We start from the raw sequence: 25328 nt of genomic DNA on the forward strand, positions 1-25328 counted from the left end.
CAGCCTCCTCTCCGCTAACGAAGCGGTCACAGGCCCCAGTGCCCAGACTGGGAAGGAGGGAGGGAGGGAGGGAGGGAAACTCCAAGGGGGGAAGGGGAGGGGGGGAAGATGGAGAAACCGTCTCCGCCGCCTCTACCGCCGCGGCCGCTTCTCTGTTACCCGGGAAATCCCGCCCACTCACCCGGCCCGCCCCGCAGAGGGAAGACTCAACTTCGCTCCGCACAGGCCGTACTATCCGCCTGTCAAAGGTTTAGCCAATCGCTGCACCCTGGCTGCCGACTACCCGCCCCTTCCCCCCCGGCTGGGAGGGCAGTGGGGGGGGGAAAGCCGCTCACCTTCTCCACGCCCCTATTGGCGGGGAGCTTCCCTAACTCAACCCCGCCTATTGGAGACGAATTGCTGAATCCCACCCCCAAGCCGCAACACTATTGGAGGAGCAGGGAAGCTCTTCACGCCTCATTGGAGGACTCCATATGTCCCGCCCCTTGCCCTCTCAGCTACAGGCCCAACAACTCCGCTCCCGCCCTCGCCAGTCATTGCATTGGAAGGCTACCCCTAGCTCTCTGGCTGCCCCAGGAAGGTAAGTAACCGATGTGGGGTAAAAATGTCCGTGAGATAGTCTCCTCCTACCGCACCGCCGGGCCAGGCCCCGCCCCCAACCATCGGATTGGGTATCTCGACGCCGGTAGGAGCCTCTATTGGCTAGGATGCCCGTCTAGGAAGAAGCTGACTCCGCCCTGCGCGAGGAGGCTGAACCTTAGCAGTCCTTTTGTGGAATGTTTACACTAGAGACTGAAGCGCAGAGAGTTCCAGGGCCTGAAACAGGAGGTGGTGCGGAGCTCAGCAGCGGGAATTCGATGCCCTGGGATTTGTAAGGGAGAGGCAGCAGCATCAGGACCCCCTTACAAAAAATGATAAAGAGAACCTCATCATTCCCATCCAGTTCTCTACAATTTACATTTCCGCACACTGCCTCCTTGTAAACACAAATATACGGAGCAGCCGACAGCTCCTTTCAGTAAGTATAGAATACAAGATTAAGGGCTGGAGACCAAAATCGAGGAATAGCCCCAGGGGTTGTTCAGCCCGCAGCTAGTGGTGGCTGCATACTTCTATCGCCGACACTCCCTAAACCTGAATATGCAGTCCTAAGAGGGCGGAGATAACCAAAATGAGGGCAGGGCCCTAAGAGCCAACGCCCTGGCAAGCCTCCGGAAGGCGGAGCGTGAAGCGTAAGGCATTAGCGATCTCCAGAGTAGAGCTGGAGGAATCAAGACTCGAAGAACTGAGGAAGGAGACCAAACAGGCCACGGCATAAATGAATCCTACGCCACACTTAAAGAGAAATGATAAAAATTCCAGAGTTGGGGACAATAATAACAGCTGTTCCCTCCTTCTTGGCCAACGAGTGTTAATGACAGTCCCTAGGCGCTCTCTGTGTAGGTAATATGGCCTTGAACAGAGAGACAAAGTGCTTGCGATACCTAGGTGGCTTTTATTTATTCACTAAATAGGGCGAACTGACGCTGGCCTTGCTTCGGGGGGCGCTCACGGAGCGCCAGGAGGGGAGGGGGCGGGACTAGAGTTTTCCCGCTCTCTTCCGCAAAAAGGCTACTCCCCCAAGAGAGCTGAGTCAGTATCCAAGAGGCAGGCCCCAGGTAACTCACTCCTAGGTCCTACCTTGTCCTCCCTCTGCAATCTGCCGGAGACCACAAGAAATGAGCGCTGGCAACAGGTGGGCCTGACTCCCAAGCCGCAAGGACAAGGCAGCGAACTGTGAACTCCATGAATAGCCGACAGATGGGAGCAGCCTCGCCGGGAGCTAAGCCCTGCCCCAGAACCGAGCTCAAAAAATAAGTCACACCAACGAAACAAACGAGACCGCCAGGCCAAACCTCTAGGAGGTTACGAAGAAGAGGTAATTATGCAGAACTGACCGAGGGCTATTTTAAATTTGGGCCGTCCTCCGCTCCCTGGACTGGGTGCCACACGGCGCTCCCACCTGGACATCAAGAACCACTTGGAACCCAAGCATAATTGGGCCGCCCTCGACTTTTCTGTCAACAGGGGATGAGCTGCCCTGGGTCTTGCCTAAGGCATCCAGGCCAATCCTAAGTTGCTCAGAGTTTTTGATAAAGCCAAGCAAGGACAGCGGCTGCCTTGTGCTGGGAAGAAAACACACTGCCAGCGTCCGCAGCGTTCTCAAGCTTAAGCCTAGGGCGATTTCCAGGAAGTCGAGAGTCGCGGGAAAAGCCAGGCCACAGGGGCACAACTTTAGTACTTGGCGAGGAAGGATAGACCCCACACCCTCCTCCCAACCCTTGCAGAACCCCGAGAGCTAAGTCCCCCAAAGCCACCGTACACTGTCAACTCCTAACTTCATCGCAAAGGTTACCAGATCTCGAGACTTGGAGAAATCATTGTGTGTCTCTTGCCTCTCCCCGCCCCCCTTGCCAAGGGCTCCAAGCCCGGGACTTCCGGGCGGGAGGACTGTTCGAAGGAGCTAGGCGGGCCTCACACATGTGCTGAGCGCGCACACACGCTAGGGGAGGGGGCGGGGAACAGGGGTGGACTTCCCCCTCCAAGCTCTCTGCGCCGGAGGAGGCGGGACTATCCGCCCCACCAATGAGAAGTAGGGGCGGGACCCTTGCGCCTCACGTAAGCCGCAGGAATCCTCCCTCCGCCCTTCACGGAAAAAAATCTTAGCAACTTAAACTCCAGCCCGGCCTCCGATAGGCGGAGCTCGGGAGAATATCATCCAATCAACAACCGAGAAGGAAAAAAGGGAGCTTCGCCCAGCCAGTGGAAGACAAGAGAAGGCGGGCCCTCTGGAGGAGCCCGAGATGGGTGGAAGAGAGAGGGAAAGGCCCCGCCCCTCGGCTCCTCTCCGGGCCGGTTGCACAAGCCGTCGCTGGAGTAGATAGTAAACAGGCTAGGCCAAGGAGTGGAGGCAGGGGCAGCCCGGCGCTCCATAAGCCCGGGCCCCTGCGCCTCTTCTCCCGGCGTCGCCCCGCCCGACCTCGGCGGTTCGCGCCGGCGCCCCGCCTCCCAGCCCACGGCCGCCATCCCGGCTGACAGGCGCGCCCCCCGCGCCCCTCCCGCCGGCTGATGCATTTCCTTTTCCCGATTCCGAGCGTGGAGACTGTTTTCCCAGTTTCCGACCTTCACTGCCCCTTTCAGGCCACCCCCTCGTGGGAGCGCTCACACGTCCGTGCCCCCACCCCCGTCCCATCCGCGGGCAAACAGCACGGCCGGGGGAGGGGAAGGGAGCCACCGTCGCTGCCTTGGGGTGGGCGGGGAAGGAGGCAGCTCCATGTTTGCAAGGGGATCAGCTGGGGCCGCGGGTCGCAGCCGCCGAGTTTGTGGAGGTTTTCCACACCCCCAGGCCGGGTTCCAGCGCCGAATGCTGGCTCTACTGCCACGGCCCGGGAGGTCGGAGAGCCCAGACCGGCGCATGGGTCTAGTGAAGAGGCGCTGGTGCTCTTTCCGGTGGCCTCCCCCGCCCCCGGCCGCCCCTCCCGCAAGTCCGGCGTTGCCCCCGCCCCCAGAGTCCATAACAACCGCGGGCCCTAGGCGCCCGCGCCTCTTCGGAGCGCGCCCACCGCCCCCTCCGACAAGTTTGCGGACAGAAACAAAACCCTCGGGCGGCTGCCGCCCTCGCCCGGCGTGGTTAGCGGGGAAAGCCGCGGGCCCGGTCTCGCTCGCTAACTCCAGCTCTCGACCAACTCCCGGCGCCGCGGGCTCAGTGAGCCCGGCCGGCTTGGCTCAGGCCGCCGCCCCCTGCCGAGCCCGCGCGCCGCAGCCCGGGCCCGGTTCCAGTTGGTGTATGGAATCTCCCCTTTTTTCTTCTCTACAATAATTTTTTAAGGCATTGCAGGAGCGAGGGGGATCTCCTCCTGCCGGCCCCTTACCCAGTCCGTCGCCCAAACCTACCGAAACCGACCGCTCGGTGAAATAAACTAGGCAGCACGGTCAGCGCACTGGCGACCCCGGGCCGGGCCGACCCCCTCCCCACGGATCCGGCCCGGCTTGGAAATGCACACTGGCGAGCGGGCGGCGCCAAGAGCTCTCCTTCCTGGCCTGCCCCTCGCTCAGCTCCCTCGGCCGCCGGACTCCGAGCCTCCCCTAGTTCCGTCCCAGGGACCGCGGCGCCTACACCATGGCGGACTGGCCAAAGCGACCGGCCGGCAAACAAGCCCCCCAAACCCTCGAGATTGGGGAGACCAAATTAAAAGCAGCTGTTTAACATACCTTCCGAGCCAGGCGAGGAGTACTGAATGGGGGGAACGCCCCCCACGGGCCATTGGCTCCCCGGTGCTCTCGTCAGTCATACTGGGCCCGCCTCCTCCCCTCGCTCCACCTCTTCCCCTTCATTGAACGCCCCCTCCCTCCAAAAAATATAAACAAATTAATTGAACTAGTCGTGAGTGGGAGGCGCATCTCTGGCAGAGGTCCCTATCTCTGCCGCACCGCCGCTTTGAGTTTCTTGCGGCCCTTGGACTAGGAGACCTCCTGGGACTCAAAGATCCGCTGGGTGGACCCGGAGGAGGAGCTAGCGGGGCTACCTAGCCCCCACTTCCTTCATACACACACCCCATTTGGAGCTGGGCAGAGGGAGGCGGGTAAGGATACCCTACCGACTGGCTGGAATGTCCCGACCCCCCTGTCTGTGTAACCTGTGTCTGGCCCATTCCGTTAAGTGCCTGCCTAAAAATGAGCGGTATAAGCTGGAAGTCCTGTGTTGGGGCAACAGGCATTTGCCCAAGCACCTACTGGGGTGAGGCAGACACATTCATACCGCACCTGCTGCTTGGGTGCGATTACAGAGACTGAATGAGATGCTCACTATGTACCGTCCAAGGGCATAAGACCTAGCTGAGGAGATGCTACAGAAAGAGCTAAGGCAAGGTGGAAAATGTATATGTAATTAGACATCCACAGAAGCTCAGAGCATGGAGATTCTTTCTAGCTGAGGAAAACTGGATGAAGTCTTCATGGAGAAGGTGGCACTCAGGTAGAAATGGAGGGGCAAGTTATTCTCAGCAAAGGACACAAAGAGGTAAATGCAAAGAAACATTAAGAACCATTTAAAGTGTGGCTGTAGTAATGAAACTCAGGGTTGGAAAGATGCAAAGAGCAGAAGACTTTACTACCTTGTTAACATTCTTAGACTTGCAGAGCAGAATGTGCAAGCAGCATGGCCGCTCACAGGACCACAGGCCCAGAACTATGGTTTAAGATGCTCAACATCCCAGCAGCTGGATGGATTCTGAGGGTGGGTTGAATGAGGGGTGCCTACAGGCAGCAAGGTGAGGCAGAAAGGCTGTTGTAATAGTGGGTTTGGAGACTACAGAGGTACATCTTCTGGTGGGAGGGGTAGGTGGAGGGAGCCAAGAGGTTTCTTCTTTCTCCCAGCCCCCCAATCCAGAAACCCTTCCCTACCTTCAGCAGCCCTCAAGTCAAAACTCTGACTCAGATGCTTCCCTGAATCATTTGTAGTGTTTTGGAGGGGTGAGTGAAGCTACCCCACATGTCTGTGCTCAACAGAGCTGAGCCTGGGGCCAGAATACAAGATGAGTGAGTGGGAAAGACCTGTTGATTGAGGTATCCAGTAAAGGAAGCTAGTGTGGATGAGGTGGGGTGTGCAGAATGTGAAGGGCCTTAAAGGCCTGTGGGCAGAATGGGAGCCTACTGCCAGTTAGGCTGTCCTAACAGTTCAGGTGAGATGTAATGAAGACCTGACTAGGGCAGCGGCAATGGATAAGCAAGAATAAAAACAGAGAGATGTGTTTGAGAAAGACTCCAGAGGACTGGGTGACTGATTCAGTGTAGGTAGTGGAAGGAAAGGAGGAGTCAGTGGCCTGGTGTGTGAAGAGGTAGAAGAGCCTTGAGGTTAGTGGTTTGGTAAGCTGGCTTCCAGATTTAGTGTGGCCAGTGACTTAGTACTATATCCTTAGGCAAGTCCCTTCCTCCCTATGGGCCTGTTTCTCTCCTGTGAAATAGGGGTGAAAACTGGGGTAGAAAGACAGGCTCTAAGGACACTTCCCTCTCTCAGAGTCCACAGGGGTTGGGGGGACTCTGATGGGGAGGGAAGCTTGCTACTAAGGAGAGAGGGCAGGTGGGAAGAAATACTGATTTAGGAAGGGAAGTAGGTCATCTCAGGTGAAGTAGGGACTAGAATTTGGGTGGCAACTTGGTTGGTGGAATCACTGAAGGGTGTAAAGGGGGAAAGACCAGGAGGTAAAGAGTGTGTGTTCAGTGGGAGGCCCAGCACCTGGCAGGGCCATGGAAGTTGAGGTTCATTCTCAGACTGGGGGCTCCCTAGAGGGAAGACCAAGTTTTTCTATATCAGAACAGACACCTTCTGATGTCTGGAGCCCTATCTCAGATTTGTGCTCTATTTCCTAAGAGGTTCTGCCCTAAATGAAGGCATAACAGATACTGTGTGAATGTAAGATGAGGCAGAGTGGGTAGAGCAGAAAGAACATTAGTCTGGAAGCTGACTAGTTTACACTTAGTCTTCTTATTACCTGTGGTTCAGCCTCCTGTCCTGTACAAGTTAACATGGCAGTCCTTACCCTGTTATGAAGATCACATGTGATGATAAAAGTGCGCTTTAATACACCCAGTGAGGCTCTGAACTTCTGTGGAGGCCAAAGGCCCAAGCATCTGACTGTGAGCCTGGACTGCAGGGGGTATACGCTGAAGGAAGTTACTTATGGAGCATTTGCAACCAGAACCGTTACTCCTCAGAGAACCAGACTTCGCTGACACTTCTGACCCTCCTAAGTGCACCACGCTGATGGAAATCCCCTCTTGAATGCTCCCTAGACTGAGCTCCTCGAGGGAAGCAACTCCATCTAATTCACCTCTGAACCCCCAGTGCCCCCAGCGGTCAGGCAAGAAAGTCCCTCAGAAGGCGTCCAGTGATGGTTTCTGACTCAGTACATTGATGCCTGCGTAGCACAGCCACTCCCAGACTCTGGGAAATTAAGAATTTGATTTGGAGACATTGGCCTTCCAGCTTCACTGAAGGTTGCATCCACTCCACCTCTCCCCCACCCTATCAGTGAGGACAAAAGAGTGAATAGATCTGGGTGAAGGCCTTCCTTGGAGAAGTCACGTGGGGAAGCCAGGTTCTGATTCCCAGGAGTCCTCTTTTGTGTGAGTTAGGGATTATCGTATTTGTAGTTGAGCAAACTGAGGCTCAGAGTAGTAGAGTGACTTGCCCAAGCCAAGTTGCCAAGGCGAGTCTGCCTGAGCTTTTTCCATTCCACCACATGCTGTCTCTATACACATTAAGATCCATGATCCAAGTTGGGACTTCTGGAGAAAAACAGCTTCCCCTCTTGCTCCACACGCCTTCCCTCCCTGACTCCGAGAGCAGTTTGTACCCAGGTAGTTTTAAATGATTTCTGGCCCTTTCCAAAAAAATTATCCTCTAAGAAGCAATTTGTCTCCCAGTCACATACATGCATCCTCAACTCACAACCACATATACTCAAAAAACTATCACACCTTCTGACACCCTACCTCCTAGGCATCACACACACACACCCTCACAGTTCTTTAGGGTGCTTATGGTGGGTGGTGATTGAGAGATATTTAGGGTCTGCACCTCAGTGGCTCTGCCAAAAAGATGTCAGTGCCAGTGCCCTGATGACAGAAACTCTGCCAGCTAAAGAAGACCATTGCCAGTTTGGGAATATCCAGGTGAGGGGCATCTATACGTTTAAGGGGAAAAGCTCAAGCTATTGGTCAGAATCCCAGTTTAGCCACTTCCTAGCTGGATGTCTTTGGCAAGTCATTTATCTTTTCAATTCCCTTATCTGTAAACTAAGAATACCTACTGCAGTGGGTTGTTGTGAGATTAAAAATAAAGTATGCCTAGCACTCAAATGTTGCAGGACCCTTTCTTCCTTTATCTTGTCGACACTCTCTCTTCTCCTGGTCTTTCAAATGCAAAGTCCCTGGTGTTCCAGTTTGAGAGACCAGGACAGGCTTAAAGAACCCCAAAATTCCACTCTGTAAATTAGAAACTGCATTTGTCTGGCAACCAACTGGTTTATAAGTTGTACATATGCCATATTTCTGATTTCTAGGTGAGTGGAGGCTTGGAATTTTTTTATTGGATTTTAAGACTGCTATTCACTGCCTTGAAATGTTTTGCTCTCACCTAGCGTTATTTACCCCTCTAGGTCACTTCAGCCCAAATCTAGAAAACAGATGTAACAATATGTTCCCAGTTTACCCAGCTTTATGCTTTCAAAGTGTTTTATTCTGCATATCAGTTGTTTGATGATTTTTTTTTAAGGCAGCAGGTTCCTTTGTTCAAATGAAATCTCATTCAGAGGTCTAACACATAAGAGATAAAGGTGGGCCTTGCTTTGGTTGAAGCGAACCCCAAGCACTGCAGTCTCTATCCCTTCACCTCCCACTCATGCCTCCTCCTTGTCAGCCCCTGCCCCAAGATCACTAGTGAACCTCCATTTATTAATCCTGTTCATTCATCCCAGCTACTCCCCACCTCTCACCAGTCTGTGAGAACACAGCCTAGTCTTGACCTTGGTTACCTCTGCCTATTAATCAGAATCTGTCCCAGGTTTTTCTTCCTCCATCCTCCCCTAAATATTGGTGGCTCCCAAGGGTCTCTCCTGTCTTCTTGCTCTCTTCATTCCTCTTTGTTCACACCCACTTCCAAGGCTCCTAGCTTCTATCTAAACTAAGTCCCCAACTGATATCTCCAGCCCAGCATCTGCTCTGTACATCGTACTCCATACGTCCACTGGCTGCTGGCCACAGAATAGGTATTCATTAAAGGTCAAGGAGGTAAAACAGACTTCACAAGATAAAGTGGGTGACCTAGACTCAGCTGTGCATCTGGCCAGTCTTGAGGCTAAGATAATTATATTAGCTTAGAGAAGTAACCAGGTGCTGATGCAGGGGGAGGGGTAGAAAGAAGTGAGCCTAGAGTGGGGAAGACGGCGCTGTGCCTTTTTTGACTACCTTCTCTACACAACTCACTGTCTTGCTTTCCTACTTTCACCTTCATCTTAGTCCTAAAAACTGTATCAGGAACATATTTCCATGTCAGGAACATATTACCCTAAGTTGTCAAAAAGGGGTCACTGCTCCCCATCTCCATCCAACACTCTAGGTTTCCGGTTTAGTTAGTTATGTCCATGTTGGCCTTAGCCAGAAAAAAATGAGAGCATTTAAGACTGCAGAACGCCAGATTTAGCTTAAAGAAAAAGAAGGATTTTGTGAAAGCTATGGTGAGGGGTGAAGGAAGGCTAAACACTGCAACAGGTTTCTGAGTGCTAGATTTCTATCTGTGGAAAAGACCCAGTCTTCTCTGTGGTCAGTTAAGAGCAGTGCAGTCCAAAACACTTGATATTCACAACTGTGAATGTGATGTTCACATTCATGTGTGAATGGTTAACTATAGGGTGAATCTCCCAAGAGGAAATACAGTTCCCAAACTGGTGGAGCTTTTAGCTCCTGTCCTTGGTTAGCTAATGATGGTCTGGGGGTAGTAATCTTGGTAGTAACCCAGGCTGGAGACAAACCTAAGACCTCGGTTGGGAGCTCTGGTAGCTTGATTAGCTCATTCCTCCGCTCTGAGTCATTCTGTCTGCCCCACATGTAACAGCGTAGAAACCTTAAAGGTCTATGGGATGGCCTGGGGATTATAGGGGAGACTTGCTGCTTACCAAGTTGGGGGCCAAGTGGGAAGGGAACTGAGGGAATACGGAGGTGGCTGCACCTTGAAAGAGGAGACTTTCAAAACAAGCTAAAACTGGGGATTTCAAGTGGGAGCTGACCCAACCAGAGAAGGGTCTGATAGTTCCTCTATAGACATCTGCACCGTCCAGCAAAGAACTAGACCCTCAGAGTTGAAGGGCCTGCAGTAGGATCATCTAATAGAGCACATTCTTTTACAAAAGCTAGGACCTGGCTTGAGTTGAGTGGTGAGATCTCAAAACTACCAAAGAGCTCAGTCACTCTAAGAAGGCTTTTCTACCTGGCCATACCTCCTGACCCACCTACCTGCAGGCGTCTGATTTATGAGAGTTTCCATATGTGTCTGGTTGTCTCTAGAGATGGGAAGACCATAAGGGCAGGAGTCCCATCTTCCTCAAGATATGATGCTAAACAGTCCAGCCTCCCAAGAACCAGTCGCATTCTGTCATTTGCCTGCACACTGTGACATGGAGATTGACAATGGTGAACCTCCCAGGCTGAGGATGTGAGGGTACCCTTCACCTCAGGAGTCCCATCCTAGCTAACAGGGATGGGCAGAATGAAGGGACTAAGCCTAGAGGGAGTAAATTAAGTGAAAAAATAGTCAAATCAGAAGCAGAAGCCTGAGTTACCCACAATATTCTCTCCCCCCTGAACACTTCCTTCATCTTACGTTCTCAACTGTGCAATCCAGCATTTCATTGTGGGTTCTCTTGCTTTGTTCACCAAATCTCCTATGTGACAGCCTTGACTTCCTGGACAGATTCAGGGCTCCTTCTCTCTCTTCCCCTTTATCTCCTTTAACACCCAACACAGGTAGGCGCACACTGAGTATTAATTATCTTCCCAAGGGTAAAGGCTACAAGCAGACTACAGCAGTGGGGGGGAAGCTATTAATCTCTTTCTCTCAGATTTAGGAGACATCAATTCGCTAACCTTCCTTAGAGTCAGGGGCATGGACTAAAACAATGGTTCAAAAACCTGGCTCATCCTGCCGCTCACTCAACCACCTATTGGGCAGGACCCAGGAAACTGCATTTGTATGGAGCCCTCGCAAGTGATAACCTCACCAATCCTTAGATGTGCAATGAAGAACTCATGTATAACTTCTGAATTTAACAGCAGTTGGGCTACAGTCTCTTCAAATAAATGACAGTTCAAGGCCACCTCCTCCAAATCTTTTATCATTAATCTTGTTTCCTACATACTTCCCCAAACCCCTAACCTCTCTGATTTCCCAGATTTCATGTATCTGTTTACCTATTATGCTTGCTTGTCCCCAAGGGAACATCCAAAGAAAGGTCTGGCTTAATTTTTGCACTATACGTCAGCTCTTGATTAAGGTAAGAAACTCAAGAATATTTTGTTAGAAGATCAGGAGGTGGATCCTTAGAGGTCTGAGTCAGACGGTCCAAGTTCTTGCTGTGGCAAATTAATTTTCCTGTGCCTCAGGAAATAATACCTACCTCAAAAGTTTGGTTTGAGGGTGAATGAGATAATACCGAGAAAGCACTTTGAACAGTACCTGGAACAGAGTTAAGCAACCAGTAAATGTCAGCTGCTGTCACTTTTATTAAGATCACCCCATGCCAGAACTGCTCCAACTGCACAGGTGTCACTGGCCAACAGGGAGGAGCTACACAGCATGGGGAGTGGTCCTACGTGGACAAAGCTTCTGGTTCTACTCTGAGAGAGAGATGCAAATGACTCAAGATCTTCCCACAAAGGTACCAGTGTAACCAAATGTATGGGGTTTCCCTGGGAGAATGACCCCTCTGGTACCCTGCAGACTTGAGGACCTGTACCAGGAGGTCCTACCTGGGAGAATCAGTCACCAACTCTGTCAGAAACCCTTCTTGTCTATTACATACAGATCTAGTCAAGATCAACTACCTGGAACTTAAGAACTGTCTATACCTTGAATAGAACATTAAAAAAACTCATTTCCAAAGAGAAAACACTATCTCGCTCTTTGAGATAGCAATGCAGTAAAGAGGCCAAAGCTTTGTAAGCAGACCAGCCTGAGCTCCAGTTCTAGAGCTGGACCTGCTAAACCTTACCTTCACTGTAACCCTCTGTACCTTACCTTTCTCATCTACACAGAAACAGAAGGAAGGGAGAGTAACATCTCACTGGATTGTTGTGAGGTTTAAATGAGGTAATGGGGGGGGGGGAAGCACCAAACACAGCGATTGGCACTTGGCAAGCAGTCAACTGGTGCTGGTTCCCTTTGTCTGCCCAGAGCTGGGCCATGGCCTTGGGCAAGATGGGCAGCTCTCAGAACTGAAAGGCTATGAGGCCTTGGGTTCCTCCCTGCCTCCCCATCCCTCCCAGACCAGCTCTTGGAGCCCCTCCTCACCTTCCCAGCCCCAGACTGCTACTAAATTGATGAAGCTAAAAGGATTTGATCATGTCGGTATATTTATATGTAAATACAAAACTGTATCGCTGTAAGATATCGAATATGAACATTACAATTATTTTCTGAATCTGACTCAGTCCATTGACGTTAAATACAAAATGAAAAGATTGTAAAAATAAGAATATATACATTCAAAAAGCTTATTACAGTATAAAATTATTGAGGTCTGATCAGCTGCCAACCTCATCTGTGATAGGGGAAGAAGTTTTAGGGGTTCCTGGGATTTTCTTGGGAATGTGGAATGCTGGGAGTCTTGATTCCATCCCTGGCATATCAGGCTAGGTAGGCCGGGAGCAGACAGGGACAGGTTGAATGAATAGGGGGAAAACAGTGATTGCAGGGGACTGCTTCACCCAGACAGGGGTTAAGCTTTTGATTGACACAGAACCCACCCAGCTTGAGCTCCAGGGTCTGGCAGGCTAGAGGCAAGACAGAGATGGGCATATGAGTGGACAGGGCCAAGCTGCATAAGAAAAAGAACATTCTAGCAAAAGAAAAAGGGGCCCCAGCTCATTCTCTCAGGGAGGGAGTCTCATGGTATGTAGTTTCTTCTCTCTCACACGTGGGCTCCCTCTCTCTCCTTCTAAGACTTCGTACCGATTGCTTTTGGCTCTGGCTGCTCAGTGAATTCATCTCTGCCCAGATCCCAATCCTCAAGGGATAGGGAGAGGGGAGAGAGGGTCTGGAATCACAGTGGCGGTCTATTCCCAAAATTGGCAAAGTAAACGGAGGAAAAACCATTAGATAAGGGCAATCCATGCTGAATTAAACCAGTGTCACCACAAACCAGTATTCTTGGCTCCAACAGGCAGCATCCTCGAGAGAGATAAGTCATTATATAAGGATGAGGGCCTGTGGCAGGAGCATGGAGAGTGGATGTGTGTGTGTCCTCTTCCACCACTCTGCGGTCTGACAACAGGCAACATGATCCCCAACCCCAGCTCGTCCAGGATAAACAGTAGGATCCAAAAAGCGAGGAGTCCTGAACTGCAACAAGAAGCCCCAGGAACTTCTACAAAGGAGTATCTCTGTGTATATGTATTTATAGAATACGACCATATTATCACATACAGTATATATTATATACACACGTACGTATGGACTCATACACATAAGTGCACATACACACACGCACACACAGAGAATGACAGAAAAGACTGGAATACACGCCCTAGGTATAAACGTGCTTGGCACTCAGGACGTTCTCTAGAATATGTAACTTGGTCAAGCTCTCTGGGAAGGAGGTGGATGCTCACCAAACCTCCCCATGAAATCCTAGCAAAGGGAAGGAATGGAAAGAGACCTTGAGAAGGAGAATGGCATTGGGGAAGGGGGGAGGGAGGTTCCTTCCCCACTTACCTCGGGGCCCCTGGCAAAAATCGATAGCCACAATTTGGTTTTAATAAGGCACAGTTCGATAGCAGGTGCTAGGAATTAAGAACACATTGCTGCTGGCCCTTTCTAGTGGCAATTTCACCACATCTATCTAGCCAAAGGGAAAGGCTGCCTTGCGTGCACGCGTGCGCCGGGAGACACGAGAAAGAGGTTGGTCCATGGCTTCAGTGTAACTGATGGCAACCTATAGGCTCAGCGGTGTCCAGGGTAGTTTAAGGAAGTCTGGGCAGCAGATAGGAGGCTCGTGGGACAGTTACTGACCCTCCATGGCCAGGAGGTTGTGGCTGGAGGGCACCATGCCCTCCCTCTCTGCAAACTCCAGGATTGCCTTGTAGCAGAAATAGTACTGCTCAGGGGTCTGGATGCTGAAGGCCCTCTGGGTCCTCATGCGGGACACCGTCTGGAACACATTTAGGGTGCCAAGCTCCTCCAGCTGTGCCAGGCAGATGTCCAATGAACAGAAGGTACCTGAAGGAAGGAAGGAAGTGGTCATACCTGATCTACCTCTCCTCTTTCCCTCCCTCTACCAAATAACCCAGGCAGGATTGGATGAATGAATTCAATGGCAAGGTGCCTCATGGCAGGAGGCCAGTTGGCCTTAGGCCTGAAAGGGATCAAGGAGGAGGTCACAGGGAGTGTTGAAGGCCAGAGAAATGAGAAGGCCTCTTGTCTCTCAGGACATATATGGGGGTAATAGGAAGAGTAGGTGGGAAGGTGACAGAGGGACTTCTTTTTTTTTTTTTTTTGCAGTACGCAGGCCTCTCACTGTTGTGGCCTCTCCCGTTGCGGAGCACAGGCTCCGGACGCGCAGGCTCAGCGGCCACGGCTCACGGGCCCAGCCGCTCCACGGCATGTGGGATCCTCCCGGACCGGGGCATGAACTCGTGTCCCCTGCATCGGCAGGCGGACTCTCAACCACTGCGCCACCAGGGAAGCCCCAGAGGGACTTCTTGCTTCAATCCCAGACAGATAGAATGACAGCACTCCCACACCTGGGCCCGAATTTTCAGAATCCACAACTTCTCCACAGAGACCTATCACAAACCTATTCTTCCTTTCTCCCAAAGGGACCTCTGAACTAGAAGGCTAACAGTCCCTGCAATGTACATCCCCTTAAGGCAAAAGCTGCTAACTGGTTCCAGAATGGAGAGCACGGTCCAGGGTGGAAAGCTCCCCAGGGAAGGGTATGGGAAGAAAGCAACAGCCCAGCTGAAGCTCTCTGGGACACCCAGGTGACAGTGATGGGATCAGAAGATAATCATGCTGATGGGATGTATAAAGCATCAAACCCCTAGAGGACTTGGCTTGTGAAGTATATATTCTGGCCAGTACACCTAACACTAGGGATACTAAAAGGACATTAAAGAGGAATTTTTCATGGTAATTCACCACCAATGGATCAAATACTCACATTCTGGCAACTAAGAGCTTTGTTATTCCTCCCCCACCCTTAGTGCCTCTGGATGCTCCAAGAGCTGCATCAGGTGCATTACCTGTCCTGCCAATGCCTGCACTGCAATGGACCACAATGGGTGGCTCAGGGCACTGCCCTTTGGAGCGTGCTCCCATGCTGCTGACGGCCAGCCTTTGCTGGTTCCTGACGGCTCTCAAGAAATCAATAAGGGAAGCTGCCGAGGACGGGACACCATAATCTGGCCAACTCAGGAACTGAAAGTGGGTCACGTGGCGTTTCTGCCGTTCCTTGGATGAAAAAAGAAGCAAAAGTTAATGAGGTCATTTCTCCTTGCCTCTGACTACCTTTGGCTTTTCCAGATTCTCAACCCTCTGGAATTGCTATCACCAAGGTTCCTATCACCCTCAACTTTCTCCACAATTGCTTCCCTACGAACGCAAAGGAAAGATTAAATGTCTGGAGAGGGCAGAATTTCTATATTATATGATCCAGATTTCTTACGTTATAAAAAGTTTCATTCCTAAGTAATGCCACTGTTGTGTTGAGACAATATGGCTATTCTGGCTCTGAGTCGAATATCCTGATCCTGTTTCCAGAGGAATGGAAGTAACTTATAAGCTCCCTGGAATCCTGCCTATTCCCTTTGGAGATTTTCTTTACAGTAAAGGTTTTCCCCCAGCTTCAAAAGAGTGAGAAAATAAAATTTACCTCTGTGTTGTGAATTTCTAGCGTTGTTTTCTTATAATGGTTCATATTCTCCACGCCTAGATTGGTCACTGTGAGGAAGCCAAATCGGATCCGAGAGTCTTTTTCTAAAGGCCAGTATTGGCCACACTTTCTCCTGCCGCCCTCCTCAAAGCTGAAGACACACAGAGAAAGATAAGCCTTCCATCCTTCTCCACAGCAACAACTCTGCTCTACCCATGACCTGCTGTACCCTTAGGCAGAAATGTCATCTCTTGCATTGCTTCTGTCTAATCTATCCCCTTGCTTCTTGGCAGAAAAAGGAAACCTTCATTCTAAACAGATGTAACAACAGCTAAATTTTCTGCATGTACTCATTCAGTGGACATTTACTGAGCACCAGCTACATCCATTTGGTCCCTTTCCTGATACCTCTTGGTACTCCTCACATATCTGGCATAAATACTGGGTGTACAAAGAAAGACAGTAGAGAAAATATGGTGGGCCAGGTCGAACTCCCTGCCCTGTATCTCAGTTACTGTTCATTCTCTTCCCCAGTGAGAGCCCTTGGCTGACAGACGAGTGGGAAAGGCACAGTTCCTGGGATGCCAACAGGAGGTTTATGTAAAGGCCTAAAGTCCACCTCACTACTCTTCAGTGGCTCCAAAGTACTCCAAGGTGGTACTTCTTCCACTACCTCCCCTCCAAATCAAAGGTGGCTTGTAACAGTGCCATGAGGAAGGGACCTGAGCAAACATTCTCATTAATTTTTTTCTCCTCATCTGAAATGGGTTATAATTATCATAATGATAATGAAGATACTCATGAAATATTAATTCCTAAAGTTTTGGCAGATACGTACACCAAAATTTCAAAAATATTCCTTTCGTCAAGAGCTTCCTGCCTGACCTATTATGTTTCACCTCTTTTTTTCAAGATCTCCTACAGGTGGAAATATGAACAAGAAGAAAAATGGTCAAAAGTAGCAGGGAAAGGGAGAACTAAGGGGAACTGGTAATTCAGAAGCCAGGAAGACGGCTGACCTTTGGAAGTAGGGAGCAGGCTAAAAGTAAATTGCTCCATGTTTCCCAATGCTTCCTCTAGTAGTTAAGGCCAGGACCTCAGGATAGGCTGTAACTGGCACAGGGTCACCAGAGCCATGGATTAAAGCTTTGACAAGTTAGATCTATCAATCTCCACCATACCCTGGCTCTGGTAACTCTGGGTCAGCTAAGAAAAAAGCTAAGACATCTCAAACTCTTTGCCATGGCTTTCTTAATCCTCATTGTTTCTAAGAGCTAAACTCCCCTCTAGAATCACCCATGCTTGGGGATGGGGGGAGGGGGGGAAGTGCAATGGGTAGAAAAGGGATGAACTCACCGGGTGGTCATGACAATCACCAAAACTTTTTGCTCCCATACCATGAGCCAGAAATCACGATAGGTATTCTCCAAAGGGCCTACAATGAAAGTAGAAGACAAGGAACGTGACCCTGGGAAGCTCTTCTTTCCTTCTTAGGCTCTTCTGTTTTTTCCCAACTACTAAATCCAAAGCACATACGTTGGCTCCCTGCCTTTTTGACTATATCCCTGCTATTCAGGGTGGTCCTTGGGCAAGCAGCACCAGCATCGTATGGGAGAGTATTAGAAATGCACAATCTGCATTTTATCAAGATTCCCAGGTAAAACTGTAGGTAGGCTACAGTTTGAGAAGCATTGCTACATATCCTCTTAGAGCCTCATCAACAGGGCTTCAGCTACCACATCCAGACTGAGAGTGTCAACTGTGCACATGTCTCTAGCTGCTTTCACCTCACCTAAGCCTTATAATCACCAGTTGCCTACTAAACCATTCCCCTTCCATGTCCCCTCATCCATCTCCTCAGACCCCGCATGTTCGCAATTCAGTCTCCTCCTTCAAAATTAGCTTTCTCTCTCTACTTTCTCAACTCTGTTAACAGTACTGGCATTCTTAAATGACTCAGTCTCAAAAAGTTGGAGTCAACTCTGACTTACCCATTTCTTTCATATCCCAGAAACAGACACCAAGTCCTAGATTTTTTTTGCCTTTGGAATATTTTTGGTTTTTACCCTTTTGCCCCTATCCTGGTCTTCCTGCCGAAATTCACTGCCACAAAGACCATATCATCTTTTGTCTGAGTTCCTGTAGTACCATCTTGGTTTACTTTTCTGAATAGGAATTTTTCTTCCGGTCTATTCTGGATACCCTTGCCAGTTTAATCTTTCTAAAAAATTGCTTCATCACAATATAGACACACAAGCGCACTTCTGCCTCTATTCCTTTGTTCACATTCTCTCACCTCCATTGCCATGGGACTTTCTACCCATTTTCTGTTTTTTTTTCTTCCGGTTTTATTGAGCTATAATTGGCAAACAGCACTGTGTAAGTTTAAGGTATAGAGAGCATATGATTTGACTTATTTATATCATGAAATGATTACCACAATAAGTTTAGTGAACATCCATCATCTCATATAAATACAAAATTTAAAAGGAAAAAAAAAACTTTTTTCCTTGTGATGAGAACTCTTAGGTTCTACTTTCTTAACAGCTTTCATGTATAACACACAGCAGTGTTAATTATATTTATCACACTGCGCATTACATCCCTAGTACTTATTCAGCTTATATCAATAAATTTGTACCTTCTGACTGCCTTCATCCAATTTCCCCCTCCCCGCAACCCCTGGTAACCATAAATATGATCTCTTTTTCTACGAGTTTGTTTTCGAAGTATAATTGGCCTACAACACTACGTTAGTTCCCGGTGTACAACATACAGGGATTTATATGTTTTTCGATATTTCTATACACTGCAAAATGATCAACACTCTACCCATTTTCAAGTGCTGCCTCTTCCTTAAAGCTTTTTCTTAACACCACATCCCTTTTTTTAAACATTTATTTATTTCTTTATTTATGGCTGTGTTGGGTCTTCGTTGCTGCACGTGGGCTTTCTTCTAGTTGTGGCAAGTGAGGGCTACTCTTCGTTGCAGTGCGTGGGCTTCTCATTGCGGTGGCTTCTCTTGTTGCAAAGCACGGGCTCTAGGCGCGCGGGCTTCAGTAGTTGTGGCGCATGGCTCAGTAGCTGTGGCTCACGGGCTTAGCTGCTCCGCGGCATGTGGGATCTTCCCGGACCACGCTCAAACCCGTGTCCCCTGCATTGGCAGGCGGATTCTTAACCACTGCGCCACCAGGGAAGCCCCAACACCATATTCCTTGTAGGGCTTCCTCTCATCTCAGCTCTTGATGGCACATCTGGATCAAAACATCTTAACCATTTAATGTATATGGTCTTACATCAGTCATTTTACTTTGTGAGAAGTAATCATATCTCAGGCAAACATGGTGCTGAGGGCAAGGGCTATGTCATCAACTACTCCTTTTAGAGTTAGAATCTGTACAGGGCTGGGCACTCAGCAGGAACGTTGAAGATGCCTGTGAGCCAATAACTCCCTTTCAATCAAGTGAGTAACAACTGAGGATAATTCCTTGTACTTCCCCAGTGCTTTTTTCTCCTTTGCTTTCAGGGAAGCAGGGCACTACCAAGGGCTGATTTTGTCGTGGAAATCTGCTAATTGCACTACCATTTTTGGTGAAGTCTCTTAGGAAGCACTAACATTTTATGATACTAGAATTCCCTCTTTGCAGAAGTGGACACTCCCAGGAGCATGTGAAGTCTTGGAAACAAGTTAAATGTCTAACAAGAGAGGATGTTAAATTATGGCATACCCCCAAATTTATGCAGTCCATAAAGGTGATATTATAAGATTTGTATTTTTGCTATGGAAAGGTATCCACAAGACAACCATCAACAGAAAAAAGAGATAATGTACAGAAAAAGCCCATTTTGTTAGATAGTTCATATGTCCATATCTATTTGTATGCACAGAATGAGGTTTAGAAGGAGATGCTGCAAAATGTTAACATTTTCTCTGGGTCTCTGGGTTATGAGTGATTTTCATCTTCATTTTCTACAATGGACATGGCATTACCATAGCATGCATGTCAAGAAGATAATAAAAACACCCTTTCCCCACCTCTGACTCTTAGCCTTGTTCACATCGCACTATACTGCATCACAGCAGCTCTCATATACTTTATTTTCCACATTCAAACCACTGGCAAAATTGGTGTTGCCAATCAGAGCACCTGATAATACCACTTAGACTCAAGGCTAGATGGAGAATGGTCATAATTTCCTCAAAGGCATAAAAGAGAGATTTAGAAGGGAAAGTTACACTTCCCAGGTTAGACTCTTTAACAGTAGACTTCTGCGAAGAAATAAAGTCAGCAGTTTATGCTGACATGGATGAAACAATCCACTAACCTGGTTTGCAAGGACTTTTGAATCAAACAGACATGTGCCCAATCCTGTCTGTGTCACTTACTAGCTGTGTGACCCAAGGTCACCTAATCTCTTTGAGCTTGTTTGTTCGTGGATTAATAAACCTTCCTTGCAGAGTGTCTATAATAATTAGATGGTGATTATATATCTAATATATAATAGATACTTTCAATAAATGACAGATATTATTAGAAATATTATGAATAAAAATCAGAATACTGAACACAGCCAAGAAGGTTAACCAGACAAACCAAACCAGCCTTCTCAACATCACAGGATCCCATTTTCCAGTCGTAACAGAGTGCTGATGCCTTCTGAAGATGATCAGTGTTTAACTTAAGAAATCCTCTTTCTCATACTCCTGGATGAGCTTCTTCTCCTGCACAGGGCCTTCAGAGCCAGCCTAAAGGATTCAATCCCTGGATTCTGCAGAACTAGCAACTCTAAGAAGTGCCCTTGCCTTCTAAACCTGGAGAGAGGAGCATTCTGAGACCCTTAGAGTCAATCCTTACCCTCCATAAGCCCATCCATGCCACGGTCATCCTCCTCAACAAAGTCCTACTCTCAGGCAGATCACATCCTAATCTATACCTGCCCAAAATCTTTCCTGATAGTTCTCTTATTTGTTCCTAGGGTCTTGAAAGGACTTGTTGGAGAGAGTAGTCCCTCCTAAGGGACAAACAATAAATCTGTGACCATCAGACCAATTACAATATACTAAGAATCCAAAGGTCCTTTTCCCTTTTCTTCTCCCTCAACTTCTATTTTGAAAAATCTGAAACCTACAAAAAGTTGAGGGGCTTCCCTGGTGGCACAGTGGTTAAGAATCTGCCTGCCAATGCAAGGGACATGGGTTCGATCCCTGGTCTGGGAAGATCCCACATGCCTTGGAGCAACTAAGCCCATGTGCCACAACTACTGAGCGTGCGCTCTAGAGCCCGCGAGCCACAACTACTGAGCCCACGTGCCCCAACTACTGAAGCTTGCGCACCTAGAGCCCATGCTCCACAACAAGAGAAGCCACTGCCATGAGAAGCCTGCGCACCACCACGAAGAGTAGCCCTCGCTCGCCGCAACTAGAGAAAGCCCGTGCGCAGCAACGAAGACCCAACACAGCCAAAAATAAATCAAAAAAAAAAAAAAAAAGTTGAAAGAACGGTACAACGTACTCATACATTCTTTAGCTCGAAAGCTATCATTTTTGGCTATCGTTTTGCAAAGCCTGCTTCTCTATATATACACAACACATATTTTCTCTTTTACTGAACTATTTAAGTTTCAGACATTATGACATTTCACTCCTAAATACTTGAACACGTATTTAGAAGAACAAGAACATTCTCCTGTAGAACAATACCATTATCACACTGCAATTAAACATTAATACAATAATATTATCTAATACACAGTCTCCAACTGTCCCAATAGTTTGTCCTTAACAAATTTTTTTCCAAATTGAGTTTGCAAGTATGGATGACACACTGCCTTTGGTTATCAATGTCTCTTTAGTCTCCTTTAATCCAGAACAGTTCCCTGTCTTTTTTTTTCCCCCATGGCATTAACTTTGAAAAGTCTAACCCAGGTCTCTAGTATGTTCCACAATCTGGATTTGTCAGGTTTCTCTCTCATTATTAGATTCAGACTTAAAAACTGGCAACAGGACTTCCCTGGTGGCACAGTGGTTAAGAATCCGCCTGCTAATGCAGGGGACACAGGTTCAAGCCCTGGTCTAGGAAGACCCCACATGCTGCGGAGCAACTAAGCCCGGGCGCCACAGCTATGGAGCCTGTGCTCTACAGCCCACGAGCCACAGCTACTGAGCCCACATGCCACAACTAAAGCCCGCGCGTGTAGAGCCCGTGCTCCACAACGAAGAGTATCCCCCACTAGCTGCAACTAGAGAAAGCCTGCACGCAGCAACAAAGACCCAACGCAGCCAAAATTTTAAAAAATAAATAAATTTATTTTAAAAACCCCCCAAAACTGGCAACATACAACACAGGTAATGTTGTGTAGTTCTCACTATACCACAACAGGAGGCATATAATATCTATTTGTCCATTATTGGTGATATTAAGTGTGATCACTTGGTTAAGGAGGTATCCGCCAGATCTCTTGCTGGCCATTTTCCACAATGGTCAAAGGACCTTAATTCCATATGATGGCCTGTCATGTCCTCCTATGTTGTGATTTCTCACCACCCTCTTTGAAGAAAACCTGGTATTCTCCTTGAGATGGCAAAAAACAGGTCAGGAGTAGTACTAGGGCCCACAAGAATATTAACAGAGGCTCCATCTGAAATCCTCCTAGAGCGCCCAATACTTCACTGTCAGACCTAGCAGAGACTATCCATGTCAGAGACTGCTGGCGTGCTCTGTGATGGTACAGGGACCAGCAAAGGCCTCTTAAGCCAGCAACACCCATTCATAGACTGAACTCAATCTCTGGGAAGTTCCATTGCCATTCCTTTATGTCCTACTTGACATAAAGAGCATCTCACTGCCCAGTGAACTCTGATGTCCCATTCCCTTGGGTTGGCAACACTAAGACACAGTCCAAAAACTTGTAGTAATGTTGTGTGTTCAAATCTCTAGTCTATCTCTATGCAGTGAGTTTCCAGGCACATCTGGTACAGAAACTCTACACCTCTCATCTGCCTTCCTCAATAACCCTCAATCTTTATGAAAGGCCAGGATCTAGTGGCTGCAACATCACCTCAAGCTACCATTTCCTTTAAAAATTATGCTATCATCTGATGCCAACAATCACAGGTAGATGACACAAAACCAATTTGTGAGGGGCAGACTACTTACCTTGTGTCCCAATGTAAGCATTCTTCTGTTTGTAGCCATCCATGAAACTGGCATTGATGTAATCTGTCTAATGATAAAAAGGAAATATCGTTGCAGCTGTGTGGGATATACCATTTGGGTAGGAAAATGATGTACTAAGTAAATAAAACTCAAGGTATGAATTTTCTCTTTTTGTCATGCAGAAAACGAGGAGTGAAAGGACCAATTCAAAACCTCACTTCCACAAATGTTACTGGGACAAGTGTATATCCACATGCAGAAAAAAATGAAGCTTACCCCTTCCCCACATCATATACAAAAACTAACTCCAGGAAATTCCCTGGTGGTCCAGTGGTTAGGACTCAGTGCTTTCACTGCTATGGTCGGTGTTCACTCCCTGGTCATGGAACTAAGGTTCTGCAAGCCGCACAGCGAGGCCAAAAAACCCCCCCAAAAAACAAAAACAAACAAACAAAAAACCTAACTCCAAATGGATCACAGACCTAATGTAAGAGCTAAAACTATAAAACTCTTAGAAGAAAACATAGGATTAAATATTTGTGACCTTGGGTTAGGCAAATCCTCCTTAGATATGACACCAAAAGCACAAGCAACAAAAGAAAAAACAGATAAATTGAACTACATTAAAACTGAAAACTTTTGTGCTTCAAAGGACACCATCAAGAAAGTGAAAAAAACAGGGGATTTCCCAGGTGGTCCAGTGGCTGAGACTCTGCGCTCCCAATACAGGGAGCCTGGGTTCGATCCCTGGTCAGGGAACTAGATCCCATATGCATGCAGCAACTAAAGATCCCGCATGTCACAACTAAGACCCAGTGCAGCCAAACTAAATAAATAAATAAATATTTAAAAAAAAAAAAAGAAAAAAGAAAGAAAATGAAAAACCCACCCACAGAATGCACACATTTGATAAGGGATTTGTATCTAGACTATGTAAAGAACTCCCACAAATAAATAGTAAAAAGACAACTCAGTTTTAAAATGGGCAAAGAATCAGAATAGCCATTTTTCCAAGATGATATATAAATGGCCAATGAGCAACGTGAAAAGTTGCTCAACATCATTAGTCATCAGGGAAATGCAAATCAAAACCACACTGAGATATACCACTTCACACTCACTAGAATGGCTACAGGTAAAATATAATAACAAATATTGGCAAAGATGTAGAGAAACTGGAATCCTCATACACTGCTAGTGGTAATGTAAAATGGTGCAGTCACTTTGGAAAACCGTCTGGCACTTCCTCAAAAGGTTAAACACAGAGCTACCATATGACCCAGCAATTCCACTCCCAAGGGAAATGAAGACACAGATGTAACCAAAAAGCCTCATAAACAATATTCACAGCAGCATCATTCATAATAGCCAAAAAATGGAGACAATTCAATTGTTTATCAACTAATGAATGGGTAAATAAAATGTGGTATATATCATACAATGGAATATTATTTAGCAATAAAAAGGAGTGAAATACTGATACATGCTACAACATGTATGAACCTTGAAAACATGCTGAGAGAAACCCACAATCATACTGTATGATTCTATCTATGTGAAATGTCCACAATAGGCAAAAAGAGTGGACAAAAAGTAGGTGGGTTTGGGGGAAATGGGGAGTGACTACCAAGGTGAGTTTCTTCTTTAGGTGATAAAATGTTCTAAAGTTGATTGGGGTGATAATTGCATGACTCTGAAAATATATTAAAAACCAATGACTTGTACACTTTTAATGAGTGAACTGTATGGTATGTGGATTATATCTCGGTAAAGCTGTTATTTACAAAAAAGGAGTTCATTAGGCCTTGTAGCACTATAGCTCAGAACCAAAACCAAAAGGCAGGCAAGCCAAGCAACATAAACGGGAACACCTGTCCATGCTGTGACACACAAAAGGCAAAGTGTGACTGGAGAAGGAAGAAAGCTATACCTCACAGCTAGGACCATCAACAGCATGGGCCAAACGGGCTCCATTACTGCCTAAATTAACACAAAGCAAAAAGCCACACACATTCAGAAGAGTCTCAATGAATAGCTCCTGACTCACTCTCTTCTGCGGGCCTTTTCCCACCTCGCAATGTCCTCGGTCTTATTTACATCATTAGCCATCAGGGAAATTAAATAGGATATGGAGGGTTACAGGAGGACAAAAGTAAAAAAGTTTCAACAGCAAACTAGGGAAAATCCATACTCCACTCCACTCTAGAGAGATGGGAATGACTCCCCATCAACCCTTTCTCCACTGTGTTCCAACACTTGGAGGACAGTCTGAACTGTCAGTACCACACAGCCACCCTAAGAAAACATCTCCAGGGAGTTCCCTGGCGGTCCAGTGGTTAGGACTTGGTGCTTTCACTGCCGTAGGCCCGGGTTCAATCCCTGGTAGGGGAACTAAGATCCTGCAAGCTACATGGCTCGGCCAAAAAAAAAAAAAAAAAACATCTCCATCTCATGGTCAAACCCATGTTATTTGGATATATGTCCATTA

General features: G+C 47.8%; 1 protein-coding gene across 1 annotated transcript in view; it reads right to left on the reverse strand.

Moving 5' to 3' along the window:
- Positions 1 to 12112: 12112 nt before the first annotated feature.
- Positions 12113 to 25328, reverse strand: part of PTPN9 (protein tyrosine phosphatase non-receptor type 9) — a 79889-nt gene continuing 66673 nt past the window's right edge. The window contains exons 9-13 of the mRNA XM_082648711.1: positions 22841 to 22907; positions 17040 to 17118; positions 15684 to 15834; positions 15055 to 15262; positions 12113 to 14029 (exon numbers count right to left, since the gene is read on the reverse strand). Coding sequence (XP_082504837.1) covers positions 13815 to 14029; positions 15055 to 15262; positions 15684 to 15834; positions 17040 to 17118; positions 22841 to 22907 — 720 coding nt within the window. The 3' untranslated portion in view covers positions 12113 to 13814. The remainder of the gene's footprint in view (positions 14030 to 15054; positions 15263 to 15683; positions 15835 to 17039; positions 17119 to 22840; positions 22908 to 25328) is intronic.

This window comes from Grampus griseus (genome assembly GCF_964374135.1).
Source record: "Grampus griseus genome assembly, chromosome: 2".
Classification (NCBI taxonomy): domain Eukaryota; kingdom Metazoa; phylum Chordata; class Mammalia; order Artiodactyla; family Delphinidae; genus Grampus; species Grampus griseus.